The 25,188-nt window shown below is 49.9% G+C and overlaps 2 protein-coding genes across 17 annotated transcripts; one reads left to right on the top strand and one right to left on the bottom strand.

Annotated features, from left to right (window-relative positions):
• Window positions 1-120: 120 nt before the first annotated feature.
• Window positions 121-14,707, bottom strand: GIGYF1 (GRB10 interacting GYF protein 1). Of its 14 annotated transcripts, none has more exons than XM_016124777.2 (27): window positions 14,647-14,707; window positions 11,492-11,621; window positions 10,384-10,621; window positions 9,560-9,711; window positions 8,968-9,305; window positions 8,751-8,846; window positions 8,482-8,593; window positions 8,263-8,371; window positions 7,849-7,889; window positions 7,458-7,628; window positions 6,982-7,235; window positions 6,745-6,853; window positions 6,095-6,232; window positions 5,798-5,898; window positions 5,399-5,570; window positions 5,110-5,276; window positions 4,894-4,994; window positions 4,694-4,810; window positions 4,459-4,559; window positions 4,271-4,353; window positions 4,024-4,170; window positions 3,713-3,940; window positions 3,286-3,473; window positions 3,029-3,189; window positions 2,778-2,941; window positions 2,550-2,679; window positions 121-2,450 (listed from the first exon to the last, which is right to left on the bottom strand). In XM_016124777.2, the coding sequence occupies exons 5-27, from the start codon at window positions 9,220-9,222 to the stop codon at window positions 2,398-2,400; spliced, it is 3,198 nt and encodes a 1,065-aa protein (XP_015980263.1). In that variant the 5' UTR covers window positions 9,223-9,305; window positions 9,560-9,711; window positions 10,384-10,621; window positions 11,492-11,621; window positions 14,647-14,707; the 3' UTR covers window positions 121-2,397. The 14 variants fall into 14 exon arrangements, with proteins under 14 accessions (XP_015980263.1, XP_036081552.1, XP_036081551.1 ...); XM_036225659.1 differs by having other exon boundaries at window positions 11,492-11,565; window positions 14,647-14,665; XM_036225658.1 differs by lacking the exon at window positions 14,647-14,707 and adding an exon at window positions 14,486-14,621 and having other exon boundaries at window positions 11,492-11,565.
• A 7,602-nt stretch (window positions 14,708-22,309) lies between these two features.
• POP7 (POP7 homolog, ribonuclease P/MRP subunit) lies at window positions 22,310-23,934 on the top strand. Of its 3 annotated transcripts, none has more exons than XM_016124845.2 (2): window positions 22,310-22,588; window positions 22,835-23,934. In XM_016124845.2, exons 1-2 carry the CDS (start codon window positions 22,337-22,339, stop codon window positions 23,264-23,266), a joined length of 684 nt encoding a protein of 227 aa, XP_015980331.2. In that variant the 5' UTR covers window positions 22,310-22,336; the 3' UTR covers window positions 23,267-23,934. The 3 variants fall into 3 exon arrangements, with proteins under 3 accessions (XP_015980331.2, XP_015980333.1, XP_015980332.1); XM_016124847.2 differs by having other exon boundaries at window positions 22,321-22,515; XM_016124846.2 differs by having other exon boundaries at window positions 22,550-22,654.
• Window positions 23,935-25,188: the final 1,254 nt, after the last annotated feature.

Genomic DNA, 25,188 nt, shown 5'->3' with positions numbered 1-25,188 from the left:
CTCATCTGGCTGGGTCAGACTTACTGACCAGCCACCTCCACCTGCAGCTCTTTTGCCTTTTCTGTGCCTCTCCTTCCCCAGCAATCCCCTCCCCCTCAAAAAAAAATGCAGAGACAGAAGAGAACACACACCAAGTTTTATTGGGGAATATTTACAAGGGCAGGTAGAAGAGGGGGAGTCATGGGGTAAGGGAGATTTCAGGTACAAGGCAGACAAGGGGATACAGAATGGGCCCCTGCACCCACCCCAGCGCCAGGAAGGGTGGGAGAGCAGCCAGGGCCCAGGAAAATGGGCTGGGAAAGGACAGCAATGGGGGCTGAGTCCCTGGGCTGGGGGGCTCAGGGGCTTGTAAACATTGATCACTCTCAGAAGGGGATGGGGTGGGAGAGGGCTCCCCCTATACTTCCTCACAGGGTTAAGGCCTCTCCAGGCTCAAGGGCCCCCTAAATTCAAAGTCTCTTTAGCTGGGGGAAGGGGAAGGAAGAGAGGGGAAGAGTGTCATCCCCCCTCACCCTGCATTGGCTGCGGCAGGGGTGGGGGCAGTTACATTCAATCACAACAGTACTCCCCCACCTCTAATGCCACCAAATACTGGCGCAAGGAAAGGGGGAGCTGGGGGGCCAGCAGCAGCAAGACATTTCCCCCTGGCCCATCACCCCCTTATTGCTTTAGTGAGAATATTGTCTTTTCACGGATGCTAATACTGTTGAAACCAGGGAGAAGCAGGTGGAGGGAGCTCCTCCACCACCAAGGCCAGCTTTATCCCCCAACACTGACCCAGTTGCCACTTTGGTGCAAAAAAAAAAAAAACAAAAAAAAAAAAACACAAAAACAACGAAACAAAAAAAAAAACCCCAAAAAACAAAAAGGTCTCTCAGGGGATGGATGGAGAAAGAAAACGGCGCTCCCCATTTCCCCAGGGCAGGAAGGATAAATACATTCATGGAGGGGAGGCAGTGGCAGAATCCTGCCCTAATACTGCACTCTGAGCAATGAGGTCAACAGGAGAGGTTAGATGAGAAACCCAAAAGATAGAACAAACTTTTTTTAAAAAAAAAAAACAAAAAAAACATGGAGACAAACCCAGGCAGATGATTGGGAATAAGTCGGTGAAGGACTGCCTCCCCAATGGGACAGACAGACACCTCTATTCTTGACCCCTCACCTTACCCAACATTAAAAATTTGTCAGGGGAGCAGGGAGGGGAGAGGCCACTCCTCTCCAGTTTGGTCAATGGAGGGATCAGGGCAGAGCTGGGTGGTCCACATCCCAGTCAGATGGGTGGGAAGGGGGCTCCCTTCTAACAGCCCCTACACAGCAACCTGAAAGCCCCAAGCTGCCTACTCCCTTAGCCTCCTGTGCCCCTCTCCTCTAGCCCCCTTCACAGGAGAAACAGTCATTAAGTGGTGCCTCTCCAGCTCCTGGAGGAACTGCTCTGACCAGACCTCACTCAAGATTGAGGCAGGGGGTGCAGCAGGGGCTTGTGGCCCGAAGAATACATTCATGTGGCAAGGCAGGGAGCTGGGCTTTCAGCTTCACACCCAGGCCGTTCCCCCAATGGCAGCCGTGGGGGAAGCCCCTTACCAGGGCCAGAGTGGAAGTTCTGCCACTCTTGACAGCCAGATGAGGTTGGCACCAGGCCGGCCCTCTGCCATCTCTACCCCATCAACCACCTGGGGCGGTGAGGTGGCCCGGCCCATTTGTGCAACTTTACCCCAAAGCAGCAAAGCCAAGAGGCTCCTTTGGCCCCGACCCTGGACACCTCTGCCACAGTCACAGAAACAAGAGGGCTGTTCACAGCGGTCCGGCTGGCGGGGTTGAGGGGGCCTTGCTGTGCAAACTGCTGGCACCCCAGCTTCCAGTTACCCCAATGACCCACCTAGCAGGGTGGGGAGGGTAAGTGCAGCCTTGGGGGCCAGGAAGGACAGATCTGTGGGGCCATGTCCCCACTGCCCCAAAATAACAGTGTGTTTTTTCTTTCAGCCTCCTAACCTTTTTTTCATTGTTTTTCTTTTTTCTTAAAAAAAAAAAAAAAACCCCAAAACTTCATGGACCTTCCATTGTCATCCCCACAATCCCCATAGGGGGAAGGGGTGCTTAAAGTCTAATGTTTAACAATTTTTTGTCTCTCCTAACATTTTCTTCAATGTTGTTTAAAATTTAAAAAAAAAAAAAAAAAAAAGGGAAAAAAGCCCCTCTCCCTCCCCGCCCCAATCTGTAAAGTGCCTCGTGGTGGGTGAGTTAAGGTGCATCGTGTGGTTTGTAACAAGTGCTGGGGACCCTGCCCCTGCTTCCTCCTATGCTCCTTGTTGGGAGCCTGCAGGCTGGGGACCCAAGGGTCCAAGCTGCTGCTGCTGACCCTGGCCTACAGCCCAGGGGGCTGGTGGGACGGGCTGGTCAGTAGTCATCCACGCTCTCAATCTCACCAGAAGGTCCATGCAGGGAGTACCCTGAAGCCAGAAGAAGCTGTATTTGAGCTCTTTAACCCCCAGGCACCTGCTCCATGCTGAGGAAAGAGCCTTTTTACTGGCCCCACCCTCAAAACGTACCCAAGATGCTGGGGTCCGAGTGCAGCATCAGTGCCCGCCTCTTGGCCTTGCTGCCCTCCCCAGGGCCAAGTTTGGTGCTGTGATTGGTCTGAAAGGCTGTCTGCAGGGAGCCACTGCTCAGCCAAGCTTCCTGCCAAGCAGCAGAGAGGGAGAGGGAGTCATGAGGGGGCCAGGTGACCTCACTCTCACCTGAGGTCAACCTCACCTGCGGGGTATATGACACCTCACCTGCTGCTGCTGCCGTTGTTGGCTGGCTTTCTGCTTAGCCCTCCGCTCCAGGAATTGTTTGGCAAATTCTTTGGCTTCCAGCGTGTCCCCCAGGCAGGAACGAATATAATCGTGGACATCATATGGAGATTCCACCTCCTTGAGGATCGCTACAGCCATGGGAACTATGGGCAATTAGGTGGGGCTGTCAGGGCCCACCTAATGTAGGTCTGGCAACCCTGACCCAGCCTCCCAGGGTCTGCCACCTATACCATCCAGGCTGCCCGTGGTGCTCAGTGTGTGCAGCATCTGCTCACACCACTGGGTGAAGCCATCCTGGGGCCTGGGGATGCCCTGTAACAGCTTCAACAGCTTCTCTTCCTCCTCTGTCTTTTTGCGCACAGGCCGACCTGACAGGTGGCTATAGGAGTCACTAAGCAGGATAAGGGTGAATTAGAAACATCAGCTCAAGTATTCTATATCCTTCCATCCCAGCCCTAGCCCGGACCCTACAGGCAGTAGTACCCACCTGAGAGAGGGGCTGCTCCGGCTGTTCTTCAGGCCCAGGCTGCGGGCCAGGCTCCCACTGCTCTTGAGGGTGTCCTCCCAGAGCCCCAGGCCGCTGCTGCCGCCCCCACTCTTGTCGGGCCCGCCCCACAGCGGCCCAGCCTCAGATACCCACTGGTTCAGAGGGGCAGTGCCCAGGCCCCCAAGCTGCTACAGATGGCAGGAAGTCAGGGTGGCCCAAACAGGGATACATACTCAAAAGCTAACTGGGGAGACTCATTTGTGTCAAATGGGGGCAAAGGGAGGACTACACAGACAAGAGATCCTTCAGAGTCAGATATAGACCAATGCTCCCCACCCCACCCCCAGGTCACAACGGGAGTTGACTAGAAGGAGTTCCTGAGGGCCTAAAAGGTATAAGTCAACTGGGGATGGGCCAGCCTGCTCACCACACGGTGGTTGGGGGCCTGGGCCCGCGATGGCTCCCGAGGCAGAGCCTGCTTATGCAGCTGTCGCTCGCCCTCCAATTGTAGCTCAAGCAGCGTCTTCATGGAGAGTCCTTGCTTGGCCAGACCAGCCCATAGTGGAGGTGGGGAGCTTGGCGCAGGGGGCACTGGGACGGCGGCCACTGCCTGCTGCTGCTGCAGCAGCTTCAGCAGTAGTTCCTGCTGCCGCACCTGAACAGGAAAGACAGTGAGGGCCTGCAGCCTCCCCCCAGGCTCAGGTCCCAACAGGCCAGAGGGCTCAGATGGGCATCTACCTGCTTGCGCCGAAACAACTCCTCTTCCTCCTGCCGTCGCTTCTGTTCCTCCTGCTGCTGCTGCTGCTGGCGTCGCTTCTCCTCCCGGCGCTTTCTTTCCTCCTCCTCCCGCTTCGCCCTGAGCTCCACTTCTCTGCGCTCTTGGAACTGACAGTCAAGATCAGACATCAGACCTGGGGGCACTTGACTTTCCCTGCCGTAGTCTAGCCCTTGACACCTGAGGACTCCAGCCCAGATGCCTACTCACTTTATGCTGCAGCTGGAGTTGTTCTAGAATTGGACCCTGAGTCGAAGAGTTAATTGGTATGTCCCAAAGACTGGCCTCACCGCCTACAGGAGGCAAAGACAGCTATAGGAGGACTGAAGCAACTTAAGGAGGAGGCATAGCCCCTGGACTCCCTCTTCCCCCAAGACTACTGGGCTAGTCACACACACCTGACTGTGATGAGGCTGAGGTATGTATGTCCCAGAGAGAGCCCGAATCCGGCACCGACAAGGACCGGTTCATTGTCGGGAGCAGGTTCTGGTCCCCTCCTCTGAGGAACAAAGCACTGATTCTCAGCACCCTAAAGTCATCTCCAAACTGCCCATCTCCCCACTTTACATATCCTGAAGGCTCATACACACACAGCTAAATGAAGAATGAGATTCGACAGAGCAGCCCACAGACCTGGGGGGTTTGAGAGCTTGGAGCTGCTGCAGGAAGGCGGTGAGCTGCTGCTGCTGTGGTGGTGTCAAGTCCCCCAGAGCTGCCTTTTCTCGGAGCCCACACTGCTGGAGGGGGCGGCTATGGAGAAGACAGGCATCACGGGGGTAGGCTGACACAGCAACTGCCTATCCCTACTTATAAGCCCTCCTAGGCCCCTGTACCTGTTGACCAGCTGAAGAAACTGCTGGTGCTGCAGCTGCTGGTACAAGGCCGCCGCTGCCAGCTCCTGTTGCTTCTTCAGCCGCTCCTGGTCCATATTTCCCTGAGGGCGGGCAAAAGTATTTCCACAGCTTTGACCTTGAGCTCCACACCACCCGCTGGCACCCATCAGGCTCCCGCCTCCCCTCCCTGTTCCTTAAAAAGGTGGGTATGCTCACCAGCAGTGGGGGTGGTGAGGGGCCTGGGGCAAAGGGCACACGACCCCACATCTTGATCACCTCACCCAGTGGCTGGAAGCCCTCATCACAGCCGCGCTTCACAAGCAGGGCCATGGAGAAATAGCCCGCCTGGAACCACTCTGCCATCTCCTGTGTTGTGAAGGGACCTGGACCAAGGGAAGGGGAGGCTACAGTCAGAAAGATATGCCAGAGAAGCCCTAAAAGAGAATGGTGGTGTGCCCCTACCCCCAACAGCCCCTCCTGCATGCCCTCCACCCCCAATGGGCACCTTGGATCTCCCCCTGTGGGTCCTTGTAGAACCACTTCCGGGCTGCGCCATGGCTGAGGGGGAGGGCAGTGGCAGCTGCAGAGTGGCGCAGGCCCTGGGCCTGCATGGCAGCTGTGAACTGCTCCTCCTCCAAGGAGCTGTCCTGCAGGGATGCCACAAGCTTCTCCGCCTCCTGGGAGCCCAGGGAGAGAGGAAAAACTCAACTGCTCAATCATTGCAACGGCAGGACAGGACTAGGGCTAAGGTCAGGGTACAGGCAGTTCAGATCATCTAGACACAGCAGGATAGATGGGGAAAAGCTTAGAACCCACGCAGGGAAAGATGAAACAATGGGTTTCTGTCCCCCTGTAAGAAAAGATCACTAGAGCCTTCTTAGTCCCCCCACTACCCCCACCCAACCTGCTGCAGGTGCTTCAAGCCTTCATCATCTTCTAGATCTCCAGGTGGGCCAGGGGGCGAGCCCACCCCAGGACTCAGCTGCATTCCCCTCAAATCGTCTCCTAGAAGGAACAAAGAAAGGAAAACGGAATGTGGGGTGGGGGGGGGCGCGCTTTCTAAAGACGGGGGAAAAAGAGTTCCCTTTCCACTCTCCTTCTAGAAAAGTAGGGTCTACCCTTGTAGGCTACACAAGAAAGGGGAGGATTTTCCCCATCAGCCCTTGGCTCCAGAGAATAAGTGGCCCCACCCTCTGGCTACCTTCAGCAGCTGGCGCGTCTTTCTCCACAGTGTCACCTCCTTCCCCATTAGCTCCCCAGAGTGGGCCCAAGGTAGCCAGGGGGGATGGGGGGCCGGACTTCTCCTCTGAAGGTGGCAGTGGAGTCAGTTCCTTCCCACCTGAAAGAAAAAGGTAATTACCACAATTCAAAACCAAAGAGCTGAAAGGCTTTAAAAATGATTTAATACAAACTCTCCATCTGTGGCCAGATCTTGGGCCTCTGGGTATTGAGTCCACTCACTTAACTTTGGTCAACTTGATTAACACTAACTCAACACCGCAAACCCCACTTTGCACACTTCCTCTTTTACAACATCGCTGGACAATGACACACGTGTCCACAGCACTATCCAAGGATGTATACACAACACCACAAATTTAATAATGTATTCTATGTTCTTCAAAGGATTTGCAAAGGTCATTCTGATTACACTTGACTTTTAAGACAAAGCCATGCTGTTTCTGGGTTCCTCCCCACACCTGTCAGCACGTTCTTTTCTGAAGTTTCTAAGCAGTCTTTTCCTAAAGGTGGGTAGACAGCCAGTACCCAGCCTGATGATGGACACCTTGTCTGCTGAAGGCCCAGCTCTAGGCTCTCCGGCTTTCTTCTTGCCCCACCCTGAAGGCTTACCTGCCTCAGGCCCCTCCTCATCCAGCCCTTCAGAAGGCTCTTCCTCCTCTTCCTCCAGACCCTGGAAGTCAAGCTCCTGCTCCTCGGGAATGGGCTCCTTGGGGCCCTTCTGCATGGAGTTAGGGAATACAACAGAAAGTAAGGACACAGAGAATAAACAGGTAGGATAGAGGACCCCATATTAGAGGTTCCCACCAACCTCTAATAAAAATCTTCCCCTGGCCTCCTTACAGGTACCTTAAGAGGCAAGAAGGCCCCGGAGGCATCGAAGGTACCCATTTCTTCATCCTCATCGTCTAGGCACCACTCTGGGAGCCCATCCTTGTCATCATCAAAGCCTTCAGGCCCTCGGCACCTCCGGAGGTGAGAGCTGCCCCCACCACCCCGCCCCTCCTCTTCACCACATCCTCCTCGATCCCCTCGCAAATCAAACTCAAACTTGCGACGCCGGTCCCCATGTTCCCGCCAGCCAGCAGAGCGGGGGCCACCATCTGGGCAAGAAAAGTTGGAGGAGAATCAGTATCCTGGTCGAGCCAGAGGGATGACTCTATTGCTGCCCACAAGACTCTGGGTATTTCCAGGTCTGTCCTCCAACCCAACCCACTCCAGCAAACTTTCAGCTCCCTCTGCTTGGCCATGGGAGCCTCTGCACTGTAAGTTCTTTCTGCCCACTCCCTCCACCTCTTACAACACTCCTCTGGCCCCCATCTCACCAGGGCTGGCTGAGCGCCAGCGGTCGCCATCTCGCCGGGGTCCTGCCCCAAGTCTCCAGCTGCCCTCCTCTTCTTCCTCTTGCTCCTCCCGGAGAGAACGCCAGTTCTCGCTATCTGAGCGGGCATGTTCCTTCCTTGGGCCAGCCCCTCCCTCCTCAAACCCGGATCGTGCTTGGGAGTGGGGGAAGACACAGTCAGCAAAGTGGTAGCCATGGCACCCAAAAGGCTCTTACTATAAACCTCACTGGTTAAGAGAAGCCCAGCCCTGAACCCTCCTATCCCCCTACCTTCCCTTGGAAATGTTTCCCCTTACTGGGACCACCCATTTTGGTCCCCGCCCCACCTCTCAATGACCTTCAGTGCCTGGCACAACCCTCAACACTATCCATACCTCCATCCCTCCTGGCTGACTTCTCAAACCGCCTCTCGCCTCTGCAGAAGGAAAAAGTGTTGGTCAAAGGAGGAGAGCTTCCCCTCCCTGACCCCCTGGATCCTTGTACACATGTCCATTGTGCCCTGAGAAAGGTGAAGGGAGGGAGGGAACTAGAGAAAAGTCAGGCTTGGGAGGGAGCCCAAGCTGGCACACAAAAGGTCACAGCCAAATGTGGACTGAAAGAATCAGAAGAAAAGGGCAAAGACACAGGGGTAAGAGGGCAAAGAAAGCGATCTCTGACCAGGGCTTATTTGGTAGGTCTCCTACTGCCCTCTAATGACAGAAGACCCAAGCTTTCCTCCACGGGACCCTGGATTTAACCCCAGGGCTTCTCTCTGTTTTGTTTCTATACCACCTCCTTCCAGCCTGCACCTGTCATCCCAACTCTGGCTACGCTGGATCTCTCGGGGGTTTCGACCAAAGGCCCCGTCGCCTTCTTCAATGCTTCTTTGGTAAAAGCAACTGTCACCACGGCCACGACCTGAAGAAGAAACAAGAGACACATGGGAAACCAGCCAGATCATCTTTGTACATCCTCAAGACCACAGGCCCCACCTCTGCTGCCCCCAGAATACATCATGGCCTCCCTACCTCGGCTCCGCGTGCTGCCCCTGCCACGGGAGGCGCCACTTGGGGGGGGTCCAGCCCCTTTCCCCATCAGCCTCAGCACAGCCACACTGTTCACTGACAGGGAGAAGTTTCTCTGAGGAGGGAGCCAGGGGTGGGAGTGAGGACCCAGGCACCTGACCACCCCCACTCTGCTCAGAACTGCATTTTCCACCACCTGTCTTCCCAACTCAGCCCCCTTCCAAAGTGGAGCCCTAGTACCCTGGCCTGCAGCTGCCCTGGTCCTGCCCCACCTGCTCCTCCTCGGTCAGAGGCTCCAGTGCTAGGGGCTGCAGTGGCTCCTCCTGTAGCACCGCAGCGAATTCCTTGTCCTGCAGCTCATCAGGGACCTGTCAATGAGGGCAGGACCAAGATACCACATGCTCCTGGGCTCTCTCCAGGAGAGCCATATAGGCGGAGAGGCTATACAGGGAATTGGACCACATAGCCCATCACGACCTGCCCCCCCACCTTGTTCTCCTTGACATAGAGAGCCAACATCTCCTCTCGCCCATAGCGATAGTCAGCCAGCTTGTATTTGGGCATGGCAGGGGATGGGGGCGGGGAGGCCACACTGCCACCGCTAGAAAGTGCCCTCAGCCTAGAAAAGGGACACAGGGAAGAAGACAAGAATCTGAACAACCCTATTCTCCCCAGCTTCCCCATGCCACCCAAAGCACATCTGACCCACCACTCAGGCCCAAAGTTGAGGGTCTCTGCTGCCATTGTGGAGCTGAGTGTGTCCAGAGCTGAGTGTGATCAGAGGAGATGGGCAAGGTGGGGGAACCTGGTGTTCACTCTCAAAACACCTGTGGAGACATAAGGGACACTGGGCTTAGATACAACGCTCCTGGATAACGCCAAGACGACGAGGAATAGATCCCCACCTTGGTAAGCAGAGTAATGGGCTCTAAAAGGATTCACTTAAACCGACCACATGCCACTCACACCATGAGTTAACCAAAGAGTCATGACAGGGAAAGACCCAGGGGAGAAAAGGAAACAGGGCAGCTAGAGCCCCTTCCAGCTTCTGCAGGGGCACCCTCCCTTACCCCAGACTCACCTGGAGCCTTACCCCAGGAAGCAGGCAGAGCCGGGACTGGGTTCTCTTCAGGCAGGAGCCTATGCTGGAGTGAACTAAGGCCCCCAAGCTACTGGATGCTGGTCTGACTGCAGTGGTGCCTGAGGGGGAGACCTTCACATCTGGAAAAGATCCTTAATGAGAGATGAGGGGAAGAAGATGGGTTAAATTAATAGGTCAGACAGGCCCCCTGCCTCAAGCCCTCCTCTGTCCTGCATAACAGCCCCTGTTCCTCCTCATCTCTGTCCCCTACATATTTGGCCTCACAAGCAGCTAAATTCACTCAGCAAAGCATGACTGAGGTACTGAAGTTGTGGCAGAGAACACACCAGGCACTTCTTTAGGTCTCAGCACTCTCACTGCATGGCTTGGCATTCAGTGAAGGGGGTGGTTAAGGTTTGCATAGATGTTGAGGACAAAGAGAAAATAAAAACAATAAAAAAGCACTGAAACCACAAATATTTTAGAGAAAAAGTCAGTTAAGGAAAGAAGGATTAAAAATTAATCTGAGAGAAAAATTACTTTCCTCCTGAAAAATCTCAGGGCTGGCTGCTTGGCAGCTAGAATCTAGAGACTATTTCAACAGAAATCCAGTACAAGGGGAATGGGAGCGGGGATGCGATACCAGGGCCAAAGGTAGGGCACACACTGAAGGCTTCGGGCAGGCAAGTCAGGCCAACACACCCATGGGCTGGTTTAACCAAGAACCAACACCCAGACCTCTTCCCTGCCATCAGGAAGAGCCCGAGCACACGAGCCAAGAAAGGAACATTATGAAGATACAAGCAAGTAAGAAGGCCCCTCACCATAAAGTACAAATAAGGTAAGAGTTACTGAGGCTGACAGAAGCAGCAGTGGTGGCAGTGACCTGTCCCTCTAAGGATCAGCAGAGGAGGCTCTCAGGAGGCAGCTCATCCCTGATGGTTCTGAGCAGATGACAGGCAGGCAGGGTCTCAAGAAGCTGTGCAGGAGTTCTCACTGGCTGGAGGGGAGGCCGGACCGAAGAGTCTCCACGATGTTCATTAACTCCAAGACTCCACAACTCTGGGAAGGAAGGAGGCAGAAGGGTTTTCACCAGAATGGCCAAGGGAAAAGTCTCTCACCTATGACCACAGGCCTGATGACGACACAAAACTCTAGGACAGACGCAGGATCCGTTGCCAGAATCTCAGCTAGAATAAGGCTGACCTCCCCCAGCACGAGCATCTCTTCTACAATAGGTCTGGCTGGACATTCTTAACGATGGATGCACAACATGGCGCACGCAGCCATCAGAAGGCAAGTTTGTTGAAAAGCTCTTCCTTTCATGAAATTCAAGTAGGCCTCCCAGGACAGTAGAGTAAGATTAATTCTTTCTATGCTTTAACCCTCATGTAACTTGGTCAATGGACGATCCTTGAAGACATTATGCTAAGTGAAACAAGGTGGTCACGAAAGAACAGATATTGTATAGTTCCTCTTATGTGAGACTCCTAGAGAAGTCAAGTTCAGATATAAGAGAGTAGAGTGGTGGGTAACAAGGCTATGGGGCATGAGTTGTTGTTTAATGGGTACAGTTTCAGCTGAAAGAGGACAAATGAAAAAGTTCTGGACATGGATAGTGGTGATGGTTGCACAATAACGTGAATGTCTTTAATGCTGTAAAATTATACACTTAAAAATGGTTAATGTAATATGTTATATTTCACACTTAAAAAAAGGTTTAGAAAAAAGGCATTTAGGAATAGCTATCACCTACCTAAATCTTCCCCATTCCAAGAAAAACACCTCATGTTCTTCAAATAAACTTAAGGAAAGGCTGTTCTGAGCCTCCTCCAGTTCACTCCAGAAGAGCCTGACTTCTAGAGCAACTGAGGAATCCTGTGGCATGGAAGGCTGCTGTGAGGAGAGGGGAATAGAAGAGGGATAACTCACCCTCCCACCCTGCCAGGGAATGGCAAAGGCAGCTCTTCTCGATGCTTTCCACGTTTGGCCTTTGCCTTTCTGTCCTGGTTGTAAGGAGTAAAGTGAGGAAAAGCGGCTCCCAGTACGAGAAGCAGGGAAACTGCAGAGGCAAAGGGAGAGGCAGTCATAGGGGGGAGGAAACACAGGAGCAGCTGGAGAAAATGGCCAAGTCTCCGGGTGGACCCAGCCAGGGAAGGACTAGTGCCAGAATTGGTGGCTAACCAGCCCTTCCTCGACAAGCAGCATGCATACCTCCTATGGTTTCCACCCCTCCAAGTAGTGTGTCTTTTCCACATGCTTCCTCGAAGCCAGCAGTTCTCAACTGGGGGGACTCTGCTCCCCAGGGGCCATATGGCAAAATCTGGAGACATTTTTGGTTGGCATGACTGGGAGTTGCTACCAGCATCTGGTTGAGTTAGAGGCCAGAGATGATGCCAAACATCCTACAATGCACAGGACAGCCCCACAATAGAAAATTATCTGGCCCAAAATATCAATAGTGTCATGGTTGACAAACCCTCCTCTACAACAGTAACACAGGTAACATATATTCTGTTTATGGGTAAGAGTGGAAGACAAGAGAAACCAAACTGCAGTTTGTTCTCCCCTCTGAAGAACAGGGAAATCATTCCCTAATTATACTGGCCAATGAGAGAAATCTGAAATCCTGCCAGGAGGAAAATCCTTGGGAAAAGACTAGATTCAAAGAACTGTCCTAAGTTCCTCTATTATAAATTCTCAAAGCCAAGCATTTAGAAATAGTGAAGGAAAGAGCGGGAGAGGCAGCAGGCAGAGGACTAGGGGCACAGCTTTTCCTAGCTACTTGATCTAAGGGTCTACTCATTCCAACTTAGCCCCCACCCCTTGCCCTGCACTCAGAATCTGATCTATTGGCTCCCCCTTCTCAGGGTTCAGTACACCCTTCACTCTCCTGGCATCTGAATTATTACTATTAAAAGGCTGCCCCCTGCTGGAGTCAAAAGGAGAGGACATACACTGGTCCTGGGTGCTCACAAGAGGCTTAAGGGAACAGGAGGGGAGCCTATTCTCTGGGGTTCAGAATCACAGGAGAAAGCATAGATTCAGAGAAAAGGTGGTCCCAGTACACATTAAGAACATTACTTCCTCATTTCATCACCCCTAAAATTAGCCCCTATCACAAGCAATGTGCCTTGGCACAGAAAGGTATCACTATTAACAGAAGTAGAATCCCAAATTCCCCAACATTTGAGCAACCGCCCAGCCCCAAGCTTGTTGGAGGTGACTCTGCCCTTAGGATGGAAAGATTCTCCAGGCATGATAGAAAGAAAACTCTTGAGGCTTAAAAATAGGTGCAAACTGCATTCCTCTTGGATGGTCACCAGCTCTCTACTCTCTGAGCCATCCTGACAAATGCTGCCCCTGAGCATATCTACTAGTTAACAGTTTTCAAAGCACTTCCACACTTTACCTCATCTGATCCTGCCTGCCCACTTGCCCAGTCTTGGGCTCCAACAAGGAAGGGAGGCTGCAGCTGCCCTGGCAGAGGACCCCAAAGTCCCTAAACACTCTATCCAGACTGGAGAAGGGGCATGCAAACAACAGGAACCAGCCCAAAGTATACTCTCAAGTATACTTTGTGAGTTTTAAGCCATTTTAAATAAATTTCTCGTTAAAATTTTAAAAAATCCCTCACAAAGCTGTCTTTTTTCATCTTCTCTGCTCTAAAGTGGGGCTATTTTTTCTATTTCAAACTCCACCACAGACGTGAGGGCAAACTGGGGTCTTTTAATCCATCAAATCACACACAATACTAATGCATCCACTGGCTGCAAAAGCCAGACCAAGAGTCTAAGAACACAGCTCGTTTGACTGTAATCACTATATGGGACGCTTGAGGCCTCTGGTCCCCAAGCCGTGGCAGCAACACAAAGTCCAGATGTGACCCAACCTTTCCCAATGATATACTATACCTACAACGTATGAAATAAAAACTGTAGTAAGAGTAAGTGACCTGGGACTGCACAAGGGACAACAGTAGAGAGAGCAAACTCCCACACTGAGCAGCAAAGAGAACTCGCCTGTTGGTATCCATGGTGTTTCAGTTGCAGAAGCAAACCGAGGGGCTCTTGGTGGGCAGCTAAATTGCAACTGGCGTATCAGTTCAAAAGAGTGGTGGACAGGTTGTATAAAGGCTGATTTTTGGGAAAGCAGCACCGAAAAGCAGGAAGAGAGTAAGACTGGGGTGGCTGGAGGAAAGTATCGACCAAGTATTGACTTAACATTTCCCAGGGCCAGGTGCTATGTTGGACTAGACCTGGAAGCTTACTTGGAATACTAGTAACGACTTGGTAAGAGGTGCGAAATGAAGGTCTCAAAGTTAACTTGGAAAAAAAGGGGGGGGGCAGTGAGAAGCTGTGGCCAGAGAACAGCACTATCAGGGGTGATGATGAGCTGGGAAGGACCCAGCCTGGCGATAGAAAAGACTAACATGTTTAACGCGGCCGGGCAACTGGGAGGAAGGAGACCCCAATGACCAAGCACTAATGTCGCTAGCTGAAAAGGGATCCAGGTGAAGACCCAGAATAGGTGGTCTGGTTAAGGGGAAAGGCTTCCACATTAGCCAAAGTCGTGCAACGCTTGGACTTTTAAGACCCGCGGGGCCCAGCTAATTCCGACAAGAACCTTGAGGCGCGTCGAGCAATCTCCGGGGAGCGCCAGACAATCGGGTCGGAGGCCCCCGGGCGGGCCCGGAGGAGGGGAAGGCCGGGGGCCCCGGGCCAGGCTTCCGAGGGGTCGAAGGGCGACCGTTAGGAGCGTGGGGGTGGGAAGGAGGCGGGCTGACCGGGAGGACGGCGTGCCCTTCAGGGAGGGGCGCCAGGTGCGCGGGGCGTGGGGTGAGGGCTGCCGCCCCCCGGGAGGGACGGCCGCGCTGGGGGCCAGGCCGGGGGAGGGGCCGACGGGAGGGCGGGGGGACCGACGCACCGAACGGCAGCGGCCTCGGGAGGAGCCGTGGGAGGTCCGTGCCGGCGGCCCGCGCTCTGGCTCCGGCTCTCGCAGGCTCGGCGCGGTCGCCTCTGCGTCGGGGGCGGTCCTGCCCCGGGCCCGGCTGCGGGCCGGGGGCCGCGGGGCGACTGAGCGCTTACCGCAGCGGGCGGGCGGCAAGAGGCTCCGGTCGCGGGGCGTGGGCGGCGGCTGGCAGGCGGCGCGCGGCGGGCCGGGGGCGGCGGCGGCGGCGGTGGCGGCAGCGGGGGAGGGGGCGCTGGCGCTCCCGCGGCGGCCGCTCCTCTCTGTTTGTGTTTGTAGCAAGATGGCTGCCCGCCTCGTACCACGTGACGCGGACGCGGGTCCGCAGGGCCGCCCCTTTCGCCGCCGCCGCTGCTGCTGCCTTCTCTTGGCGGCTCTGGCCGGCTGAGACCCTCACGGCCTCGCGCCCACCGCGCGTGCCCCGCCGGCGCGGCCCGGACACTCGCTGCCCCCGACACCCCCCTGGCACGTGACCCGAGAGCCTGGCTAGTCACGTGACGGGGGCCTACTGCGGGAAGGGGGGTGAGGGTGTCCCCGGGGTACTCCGCAGCTACCCCCCAGCACGTGACGCGCGACCATCATGACGGGGCAGCCGCTAGTGGCATCACCGGCCTCTCCTAGTCAGTGGGCTTCCTTCAGGAAGCCCGCCTGTATTGAAAGAGACCGCATAAAATCTAGAGGTGTGTTCATCAGACGTCCTGGGATATATGCACTAAGTGAGGAACCTGATGATTTAGAAACAGTACGAGGCAGCTCTGTTGAGACCCGGGCTTTTATCTGGCTCCGCCACTGACTAGGAGTTGACTGACGCTTTCTCTTTCATAGTAAGGAGTTAATATTGTTCGCCTCATTTCCCAGCCCCTACTCCATTCCTTTCCTGGTGTGCTGAAAGAAAGAAAATGGATGAATGTGAAAGGCTTTGAAAAGAGTAAAACTTCTTTGCAAATGTAAGACGTAGATTGACACTTCCTTTGTTTAAAAGAAAAAAGGGCGGGGGTTTCAGGAATGACTTTTTTAAATCCCTGAACCTTTTTGGATGAAAATGTTTGTGTTTTCACCATTTTCCTGGAAATCATTTCAGAATGTGTACTCTACTACCTAGTTTCCTAAAACGACTGTTACCAAATACAAAATAATGCTCAAGACAGGGACAGGTAAATTCAAACTTGGAACTTGAATCCCCTGTGTTGTGCCCTCTCAGCGCCGACCGTAGGAGCTACCAGCAAGGCCTTTTGTTCACGCACGGAGTATCCCCCGGGACTTCTGTATACTTGTAGTTTTAGTGTCTGCTTTTTTCAGTTCCGTTGACTTTCTTGAAGTCAGGATTCCTGCCTCAGTGTTGTCAGTCAGCTGCTTGCTCACAGGCTGGAAAATGTAATTGTTTAAACCAAGGGCTCCTGTGCTCGTTCCATCCATTACCAACTGTAGCCTTGGATATATTAATCTCTCTCTGACTTGTATGGTAAAGCATTTAACATAGTGCTTGGCACAGGGCAAGCACTCTACAAATGAATATTGTGAACCACAGGGTCCACAATATTCAGATTGTTAACACAGTATGAAAATATATCTATAGAATCCCATCAAGTCAGAAGTCTCCTAGAATAGAGTTAAAAGTTTATTATAGCAGCTGTTTTTTCTTACTCAAAAGCTTTTGTTGTTGCTTTTTTTTTTTTTTTTTTAACTTTACTAGATTCTGTTCTGGGTAGTTGAAGTTACCAGCAGCCTAACCTCTAAATGAGTGAGGTCTTAGCATATTTTAATTATTAATTAGCAAATGTGAGATTGTAAATTGTGGAAAAATGATACAGAGGCAATGAGGGAGGACCTCTGGAGTAGAAGAAGTTGGGGACAGTGGTGGCTTGTGCTGAGCTGGAAGGGCAGGATTTGGATAGATTTAGGAAAATGGGCATTCCTTTGAGAATAGCAACAATCCAGGCCAGTGGAAGAAGAGAAGTAAAGTGGTACTCCAGTTGAGGGCCTGAATGAAAATGTATTTGATCTAACAGTAGCACCCACTAGATGTCGTGAGTCAAGGAGAACAAGGCTGGACTCCAGGACAGAAAATTGGAATGATTGCTCATGGTTCCCTGGGCAAGTAATGTCCCTAACTGTAAAGTGGAACCCTTGCTGTTGATGATGACACTGGAAATGAATCTCATAAACACCCTCTTTGAGAAAGGAAACTATGATTTTAGACTGAGTCTCCCATACAGGATTAAAGAAAAAAGTTCCAAACAAATCATTTAGACCTAAAATATTTTTGTTTATTCAGGTGCTATGCTGTAAAATGTCTTAGTCTATATTGTTTTAAATGTGCAAGCTTTTGAACTAAAAGAGATTTGGTTAACTGATTAATTTAGATGAAAGGGAGGTCTCAAGACTTATGCAGCCAAACTGCCTTTTTTCTTAATGGCAAATTCCTCTGTGATGTTTGCCTTCAGTGAAATACAAAAAGATAAGGATGATCTTAGTGTCAAATCAGTTTATTAGCCTGGCTTCACCCATCTAAGTTGTGATCCTTTATATTTATCTGGATGTCGAAGTTTGAAAAATCTTTTAGACATCGTGAAAAGACACATGGAGTGAAAGTTCATAAATTGCTTATTGCTAGTTATTGAACAGAACTGGTCTTAAAATTAATTTATTGCACTCTAAATTAGTTTCTGCCATGTGTTCTGTTCATTGTAGCTGCTTATCAAGTCACCAGTGACTGCCACATTGCTTAATCCCCTGGCCCATTATCTTATGTGGCCTCTCAGCATATGACAGAGCCAGTCACTCTCTCCTCCAGGAAATGCTTTCTTCAGCTGGCTTCCATATTCCCTTGGTTTTCCTTCTTTACTAGCTGCTCCTGAATCCTTGGATGATTCCTTCTTTTCTCCCCTATCTGCTAAGGCAGTGGTACCCAACCTTTTTGGCACCAGGGATCAGTGCTCCTATGAAAATCTAATGCCTAATGATCTGAGGTGGAGCTAAGGTGTTGATGCTAGTTGGGGAGCAGCAGCAAATACAGAATAAGCTTCCCTCACTGGCCGTTCACCTCCTGCTATGTGGCCCAGATCCTAACAGGCCACAGATTGGTCCAAAGCCCGGAGTTTGGAGACCTCTCACCTAGGGCATAATCCTTCTAGACCTCTCCATTGTAACAGGAGGGACTACACAGGATATGAGCCCCACTGCTAGACACTCCTGTCTCAGCTTAGCCATTGTTTTTCTTGGAAAACCTTAGATCCCCCAACGTCATATTGACTATTCTTCCTTGAGAGTCCACCAAATCCTGTACATTCTCCCTACTGGTCACACTATCCTGCTCATCTTGTTTGCCTTCCACTCTAAAATGTCAGCTGCTTAGTACAATATTCTATGATGTCACCAGCATTCCAACCATCTAACAGGGCTCCTTATTCCCACCTTCATTGCTGAGTAGTATTCCATAGATAGACCACAGTTTGTTTAAGCATTCACCAGCTAAAAGACACCTGTACTGTTTACAGTTTGGGCTATTATAAATAAAAGTGCTATGGACATGTAGGTACAAATTTTAAATGCCCAAGAACATTCTTGTTGGGTTATATGGTGAATATATGTTTAGTTTTAGAAGAAACTGCCAAACTTCCAGAGTAACTATACCATGTAATAGTTCCACAAGCAATATATGAGGGATCCAGTTTCTCTGCATTCTTTTCAGCACTTGGTATTGTCAAGATTTTTAATTTTGGATATTCTGATAGATGTGTAGTGGTCATCATGGTTTTAATTTGCATTTTTAATGGCTAATGATATTGAGCATCTTAGGTGCTTATTTGCCACACTTATACCCTCTTTTGCCAAATTGTTCAAAACTTTTGCTTATTTTCTAACTGGGTGGTTTTCTAATTCTTGAGTTTAGAGAGTTCTTTATATTCTGGATACAAGTCCTTTGTCACATATATGATTTGCAAATATTTTCTCCCAATCTGTGGCTTCCCTTTTCATCCTATTAATGTGGACTTTCACAGAGTAAAAGTTTTTCATTTTGATGAAGTACAATTTATCAGTTTTTTTCTTTAATGGATTGTGCTTTTCGAATTATATCTAAGAACTCTTTACCAGACCCTCTGTCATAAAGATGTTTTATGTTTTCTTCAAAAAAGTTTATAGTTTTACATTTTATATTCAAATCTACTGTCCATTTTGTGTCCGTTTCAGTTCTTTGCCTATTTGTCCACTTGCTTTAACACCACTTGCTGAAAAGAGTTATTCTTTCCCCATTCAGCTGTTTTTTTCACTGGTGTCAAAAATCAGCTAGGTGTACTTATATTAATCTATTTCTGAGTTCTCCATTCCATTTTATGGATTTTTATGTCTATCTCTTGGCAGCTACCACAGTGTTTTGATATTGTGTTTATATAGTTAAGTCTTAAAATCAGGTAGTATGATTCTGACTTTTTCTTTTTCAAAATTGCTTTAACTTATCTTGCTTTTCCAGGTAAATTTAACAATAAACTTGTTTATATCTGCAAAAAATTCTTGCTGGGATTTTCATAGGAATTGCATTAAAACTGGAGATCCATTTGGAGAGAATTGATATCTTTACTATATTGAATCTTCCCAAACATGGACTTGGTATATCTCTGTATTTACTTAGATCTTCTTTGATTTCTTTCATTGGCATTTTGTAGTTTTCAGCATATAGAGTTTGTAAAATTTTTGTTAGACTTACGTGTAAATATTTCTCCCACCTCCCCCATCTCTGGAGTGATCCTAGCTAGATATTTAGATTTCAGTTTCCAATTGTTTATTGCCAGTATATAGAAGTACAATCTGTATCTTTTTCTTGCTTGATGCACTGCCTGGGATTTTCAACAATAAGGGTGGCAAGAGAAGGCATTCTTGTCTTGTCCCTGATTTTAAAAAAAAGGTGGCCAGTCTTTTACCATTAGGTATAATGGTAGGTTTTTTGTAGGTGCTCTTTATCTGTTGAAGCAGTTGAAGATGTCCCTTCTAATTTTTGCTTATTTTTTTTTAATCATAAATGGGTACTAAATTGTTAAATAGTTTTTCTGCATCAATTGATATGATTATGTGAATTTTCTTCTTTAGACTTTTAATATGGTAGATAACATTGGTAGGCTTCCTTACACTGAACCATTTTTGAAGTCAGCTCTACTTAGTCATGGTTTATAATTCTTTTTATATACAGTCATCCCCCTTGTCTGCAAGGGATATATTCAAAGAATCCCAGTGATACCTGAAACCATGAATAGTACTGAACCCTGTACCTACTTTGTTTTTCCTATACATACATTTTCACTTAAAGGAAGCACTTCTTGGTTTCTCTTTGCATATCTGAATTGCCAGCATCACTACTCTTGCACATTGGGGCCATTAAGTAAAACGAGGGTGGGTTGAACACAAGCACTGTGATACTTTGACAGTTGATCTGGTAACCAAGACGGCTACCACATGACTAAGAGGTGGGTAGTGTATACAGTGTGAATATACTGGACAGAAGTATGATTCACATCCCTCAAAAGGACAAAGCGGGAAGGTGAGATTTCATCACACTATTCAGGATGGCGCACAATTTAAAATTTATGAATTATTTATTTCTGGAATATTCTGTGTAATATTTTCAGACTGCAGTTAACCACAGGTAACTGAAACTGAGAAGCAAAACTATGAACTACTGTAATACTAGAATCGATTTGCTAACATTTTGGTGAGGATTTTTGGCTCTTTGTTCATGAGAGATATTGGTCTGTAATTTTCTTCTTTTGTCTTTGGTCAGGTTTTGTCCTCAGGAAATTTGGGAAACCTTTCCTACTGTTTTCTGGAAGAGATTGTGTAGGATTTGTGTTACTTCTCTTTTTGGTAAAATTCACCGGTGAAACCATCTGGGCCTAGATCTCTCTCTGAATGTTTTTTTAAAGCTATTTCTTTAATATTTACAGGACTATTCAGATTATCAGTTTAATCTCAATTGAGCTTGCTTGTTTGGTTTTCTGGGAATTGGTCCATTTCATCTGTCAAATTTATGTATGTAGACTTGTCTTATTCTCTTAGTACCTTATAGTGTATGGGCTCTTTAGATCTATCCCCACTTTCACTTCTGATAATCAAAATGTGAGTCTTCTTTCTCTTGTCCTCTTTTTTGCTAGTCTTGCTAAATAAATTTTATATTTTCAAAGAACCAGCTTTTGGTTTGAGTTTATTGTTTTTCCACGTTCAATTTCATTGAGTTTTTCTCTTTATTTCCTCCCATCTTCTTGCTTTGTCTTTATTTGGCTCTTTTTCTAATTCCTTGAGGTGGAAGCTTAGGCTATGCTTCCCTCCTTTTAAAAATATATAGTTTCCAGAATATACCCTGGTTCCTTAAAAACTGTTTATTCATTAAAACTCAGCTCAGATGACACTTTTGAGGCAGAACAGGGTTGTAGCCAGCCTTTTTCCTACCCTCCATCCCCTCATCTCCCACATAAGCCCCCACACTTGCAGCTAATGAAAGAATTTGAAGCTAAAAGAACTACAGTCCTTTGGGGCCAGCAAGGAGATTTTCATGCTAAATTCAAAAATCTCTATTTGTAATCAGTTTATGCCCAGGAGGTAGACCCAAGAATCTGTACTAATTACACACTCAGCCCTGCCTTTCATTTTGCCCCCATGTCCTGTGTTGCAGACTAGATAAGCCCTTTAAAATAATCATCAGTCATTAAAGTCTGCAAGTTGTTAAAAAAAAAAAAAAATGCTGGAAAGTTCTCAAAGACCTGACCTCTTTCCAACCTCCAGTCAAATGAGGTTAGACTCCACCATAGGCAACTAAAGAGGGGCCTGGGGGCTATAAAAATGTCAACTCACATGTGTAGGCCTCCAGTTTACAAGGTTACATTGGGCTTCACAGTTCACGGCAAGACAGGAATTATCTCCATTTGAGAGATGGGAAGAACTCAGGCAAAGGGTAGTTCAGAGAGTAGTTTGAGGTCCCCAGTGCAGGTCTAACTCATTTCTGAGGGGAAAGCTCCAGGAGCTACACAAATCTGGGCAGAGAATCTCCACCCCTAGTAGAGGACACCTCTCATTGGCCTCCGGAAGCCACGAAGGCCCCCACCACCGCGCGCTGCCTAGCCCTGCCCGCTAGGGGGCGCATGTCCCCTTTCCCCGGTCGCAGACAGCCACCAAACTGGTAATGGGTGATAGTTGAGGGTTGGTGGGTGGGTCAGTGTGCCCTTACGGAGCCGTGAAACTTGGGCCTCAGAGCTTGGGTCCCCAAAGACTGGCATGGGGTCAGCCCAGTAAGAGGCAGGGGAGAGGCACGGGTCCCCGCGAACTGCAAGAGAGTCCTGGGACACTGTCCTCCGTTAAGGGCCAGACCTCGCCACTCAATACCCCCCTTCGTTTAGGGCCATAGGGACCCTGGGGGAGAGGTCAGCTCTGCCAACTCTGCCACGCCTCCTTTGATCATAGGAACTGCGATGGACGCGGGAGTCCAAACTAGCTTTCAGGCTCCTTCGCGATCACGTCCTCCTGAACTCGCCGCCCTCCCTTATCTTTGCAAAACCCTCGCCCAAATCCTCCACGCACCTAGAATAGCCGCTTCTCCTCCTCACCCCACCTCCACTCCCGCCCCGGGACCCCTCCGCCCAGGAATTTGGACTGGCCTAGGGAAGCAGACACTCCTCCGTCTAAGTCCCGGGTTTCGACGTGGTGCCCGCCCCCTGCCTCCGCGCCCCGCCTCGGAGGCGTACACGTGGTAGGTTCCGAAGCCTCGCGTTACTCAAACACCTCGCGAGGTTGAGCGAGCGCTCTGGAAAGGGGAAGGGAGAACGGATGCCGGGAAGGGGATTCGTGATTCGCGCGAGCCTGACCGCAGGGGAACGGTGCGCGTGCGCACTCTGCAGGTCTTTCGGGAGATCCGCGCCGCCTGCAATTTGGCTTTCTTTTTGCGCGCCCCTTCTCGTGCCTTCCTGGGGCCTGAGGGTCGCAGGCAGCGCCTTCTATTCCGGCCGGTCAGTGCAACGCTTGAGTGGCCTGGCAGGGAGCGGGCCGCGTGCGCTTAGAGGCCACTGTGGATCCGAGAGAGTAGGCGCGCAAGAGCCAGAGAAGGGGGTGGTGGAGGGGCCTGAGGTTGGGAGCGATGTGATGAAGGTATAAGCACCAAGAACTAGTGGTGGGGGAGATGTGGGAACTTGCGGGGACTGAGGCTGGAAAGCAAGAGAGGCAACAATTGCGCCCCTCCCGGCTGCACTCTCTGGGCAGGAAATGGAGTAGGAAAGGAAGAGAAGTCTCTTGTCACCCCTCGCTAATTTCGTCCCTTTCCCGTACCAGGCACGGAACATGGCAGAAAACCGAGAGCCCCGCGGGGCCGTTGAGCCTGAGCTGGATCCAGTAGAGTACACACTTCGGAAGCGCCTGCCCCACCGACTGCCCCGGAGGCCCAATGACATTTATGTCAACATGAAAACTGACTTTAAAGCCCAGCTAGCCCGCTGCCAGAAGCTGCTGGATGGAGGGGCACGGGGTCAGAATGTATGCACTGAGATCTACATTCATGGCTTGGGCCTGGCCATCAACCGCGCCATCAACATTGCTCTCCAGCTGCAGGCTGGCAGCTTCGGGTCCTTGCAAGTGGCTGCCAATACCTCCACAGTGGAGCTTATCGATGAGCTGGAACCAGAGACTGATGCACGAGAGCCTCTGACCCGCACCCGCAACAACTCTGCCATTCACATCCGAGTCTTTAGGGTCACACCCAAGTAATTGAAATGAAGCTGGCTTGCCTTATCCACCCCATACACACATAGCTAGACTCAGATGCCACTCTCCTTGTACTGAGTACTGCCATGGACTTCTTACCAGAGTTTGAAAGATAAAAAGCCTGCCCCCTCATAGCCCATAGGACTCTGTATTGAGACGGGAAGTGTGTCTCTTGTTGGGGCAAGCAGTGGGTCTTCCTGAATCTTTGGTCTGTAGCCATTGTCCTAGACAATAAAAAGTATGAAGTTGTGTTAGTGTCCAGCCACCCCACTGTCACTGCCTCTCCCCTTTGTAAAGTCTCTGTGTACCTACCTGGAAAGGAGAGTAGAAAACTTGACAAGTATTCAGTTGCAGGAGGGGAATCCAAGTTATTTCCTGTCTTCAGATTGTACTATGGACAGTGTAACATAAAACAAACTAGCACAATGCAGAAGCCTGGTAACCCAATGTTTAATTTAAAATTGCTTGTCCTCTCAGAGGCAAGCAGGATAGATAAGGTATACACTTGTCTGCTGAATGCAGCTGGGATAGTTGTATGCTGAGAAGCATCAGGTTCTGGTGGCAGTTCCTAAGCACAGGAAAGGTGAGGGTTTAAAGATGAGGGAAGCAAAGACTGGGGCCTCCTTTGTAACACCGTGGTAGGGACTGACACAGACACAGCTTCATTTGCTTCCTGGTCCTGCAGGGCCTAAATTATTCCAAGCAGATATGTTCAAGAGCCCTTTAGACCCTCTGGTTGGGCCTCTCTAGTGGGAAAGGAAAGCCTCCCCCAGAATTACTGGGCACACAAAAAATAAATACTTCTTGGGTATTTGTAGGAGGATCTGGTATCTCATGTTTATCAAAGTGGGTGGTGACCCATTTGTGGATTCTAAAATCAATTTATTCGGTCATACCTTTTAAAAAGCAAGCTAAAAAGAAAAATGCAACTTAAATGGTAATGCTGATAGTTTTTCAGTTATCAATGCATATATATATATATGTGTACTAGTTATGATATAAATTGTATTTTTTACTGTGGTTCAGGTCACAAGTTTGAAAGCCTCTGATTTAAAGGTTTGTAACAATTTTGCTCTAGTTTGCTTGAAGGGAGTTTGGGTTCTGGAAATCAGGCTTCTCTATCAAAATCCCATCTGGCTTGAGTATTCTGTTGATGAGGGACTTTGGTGCTGGGTGAATGACTGCCAGCAACTCAAGAAAGTGGACTTACAAAAGAATGCTTCATTCAAACAACTAAACATGCTGAGTACCTGCTGTGAGCCAAGGCCTAGATTGGACCCTGAGGATACAAAGATGAGTATAAAATAGCCCCTACCATTTAATTGGGATGGTGGCTACACAGTTTTTGTGAATGAGAAAGAGGTAAGAGTAGCCATGATATGGAAATGTGGAGAAGGAAATGGCTAACTTCTTGGTGGGGTCCAAGACGATTTCACCTTTGACCTGGGTTTTGGAGGATTAACAGGAGTTTGCCAGGCAAAAAAGAGGGGAGGGGGTCTATCTGGCAGAGGGAGTGGCATATGCAAAGGAGATTCATGTATAGGCAGGGCATGTTTGGGGGCTGGAGGGTCACTCAGGGTGGATAGAAAGCAGGAGGCTGGGGAGAAAAGAAGGGAGACATTCCTATTACACTCCCCTATGCCCATTCCCCTATCAGCCTTGAATACAAGATTCTCTTTCTCAGGAGTTCCCCAGTAGCAGAGTGGGAGCAGGGTGGAATTATGTGTCTCCCTGTACATATATGTTCTTGTCTCTGCTCCTGGCCTGGGCCCAGCTGAGGTGGTGGCAGGCATGCCTTTTGTGTTTGGTTGGTATTGGCAGCTACATATTGCAGACTATTAGTTGTTTCCATTTCATGTTCTCTCACTGCTTGCTAGTGTGGCTTCACTCAGTGGCAGATTTACATAAACAGCCCCTAGATATTG

This window comes from Rousettus aegyptiacus, unplaced genomic scaffold (genome assembly GCF_014176215.1).
Source record: "Rousettus aegyptiacus isolate mRouAeg1 unplaced genomic scaffold, mRouAeg1.p scaffold_m13_p_8, whole genome shotgun sequence".
Taxonomy (NCBI): Eukaryota; Metazoa; Chordata; class Mammalia; order Chiroptera; family Pteropodidae; genus Rousettus; species Rousettus aegyptiacus.
Note: the sequence above shows the minus strand (reverse complement) of the source record. Positions and strands in the feature narration are given on the sequence as shown.

Excerpts from the sequence above, each read along its gene's own strand:
- GIGYF1 (XM_016124777.2), bottom strand. The coding sequence starts at position 9,222 with ATGGCAGCAGAGACCCTCAACTTTGGGCCTGAGTGGTGGGTCAGATGT. Across the intron at positions 7,890-8,262 it reads AGCCAGAGTTGGGATGACAG|AGGCGAGAGGCGGTTTGAGA; the intron begins GTGCAGGCTGGA and ends TTCCTTCTGCAG. Across the intron at positions 6,854-6,981 it reads GGGCCTTCTTGCCTCTTAAG|AAGGGCCCCAAGGAGCCCAT; the intron begins GTACCTGTAAGG and ends AACTCCATGCAG.
- POP7 (XM_016124845.2), top strand. The coding sequence starts at position 22,337 with ATGCCGGGAAGGGGATTCGTGATTCGCGCGAGCCTGACCGCAGGGGAA. Across the intron at positions 22,589-22,834 it reads GCCACTGTGGATCCGAGAGA|GCACGGAACATGGCAGAAAA; the intron begins GTAGGCGCGCAA and ends TTCCCGTACCAG.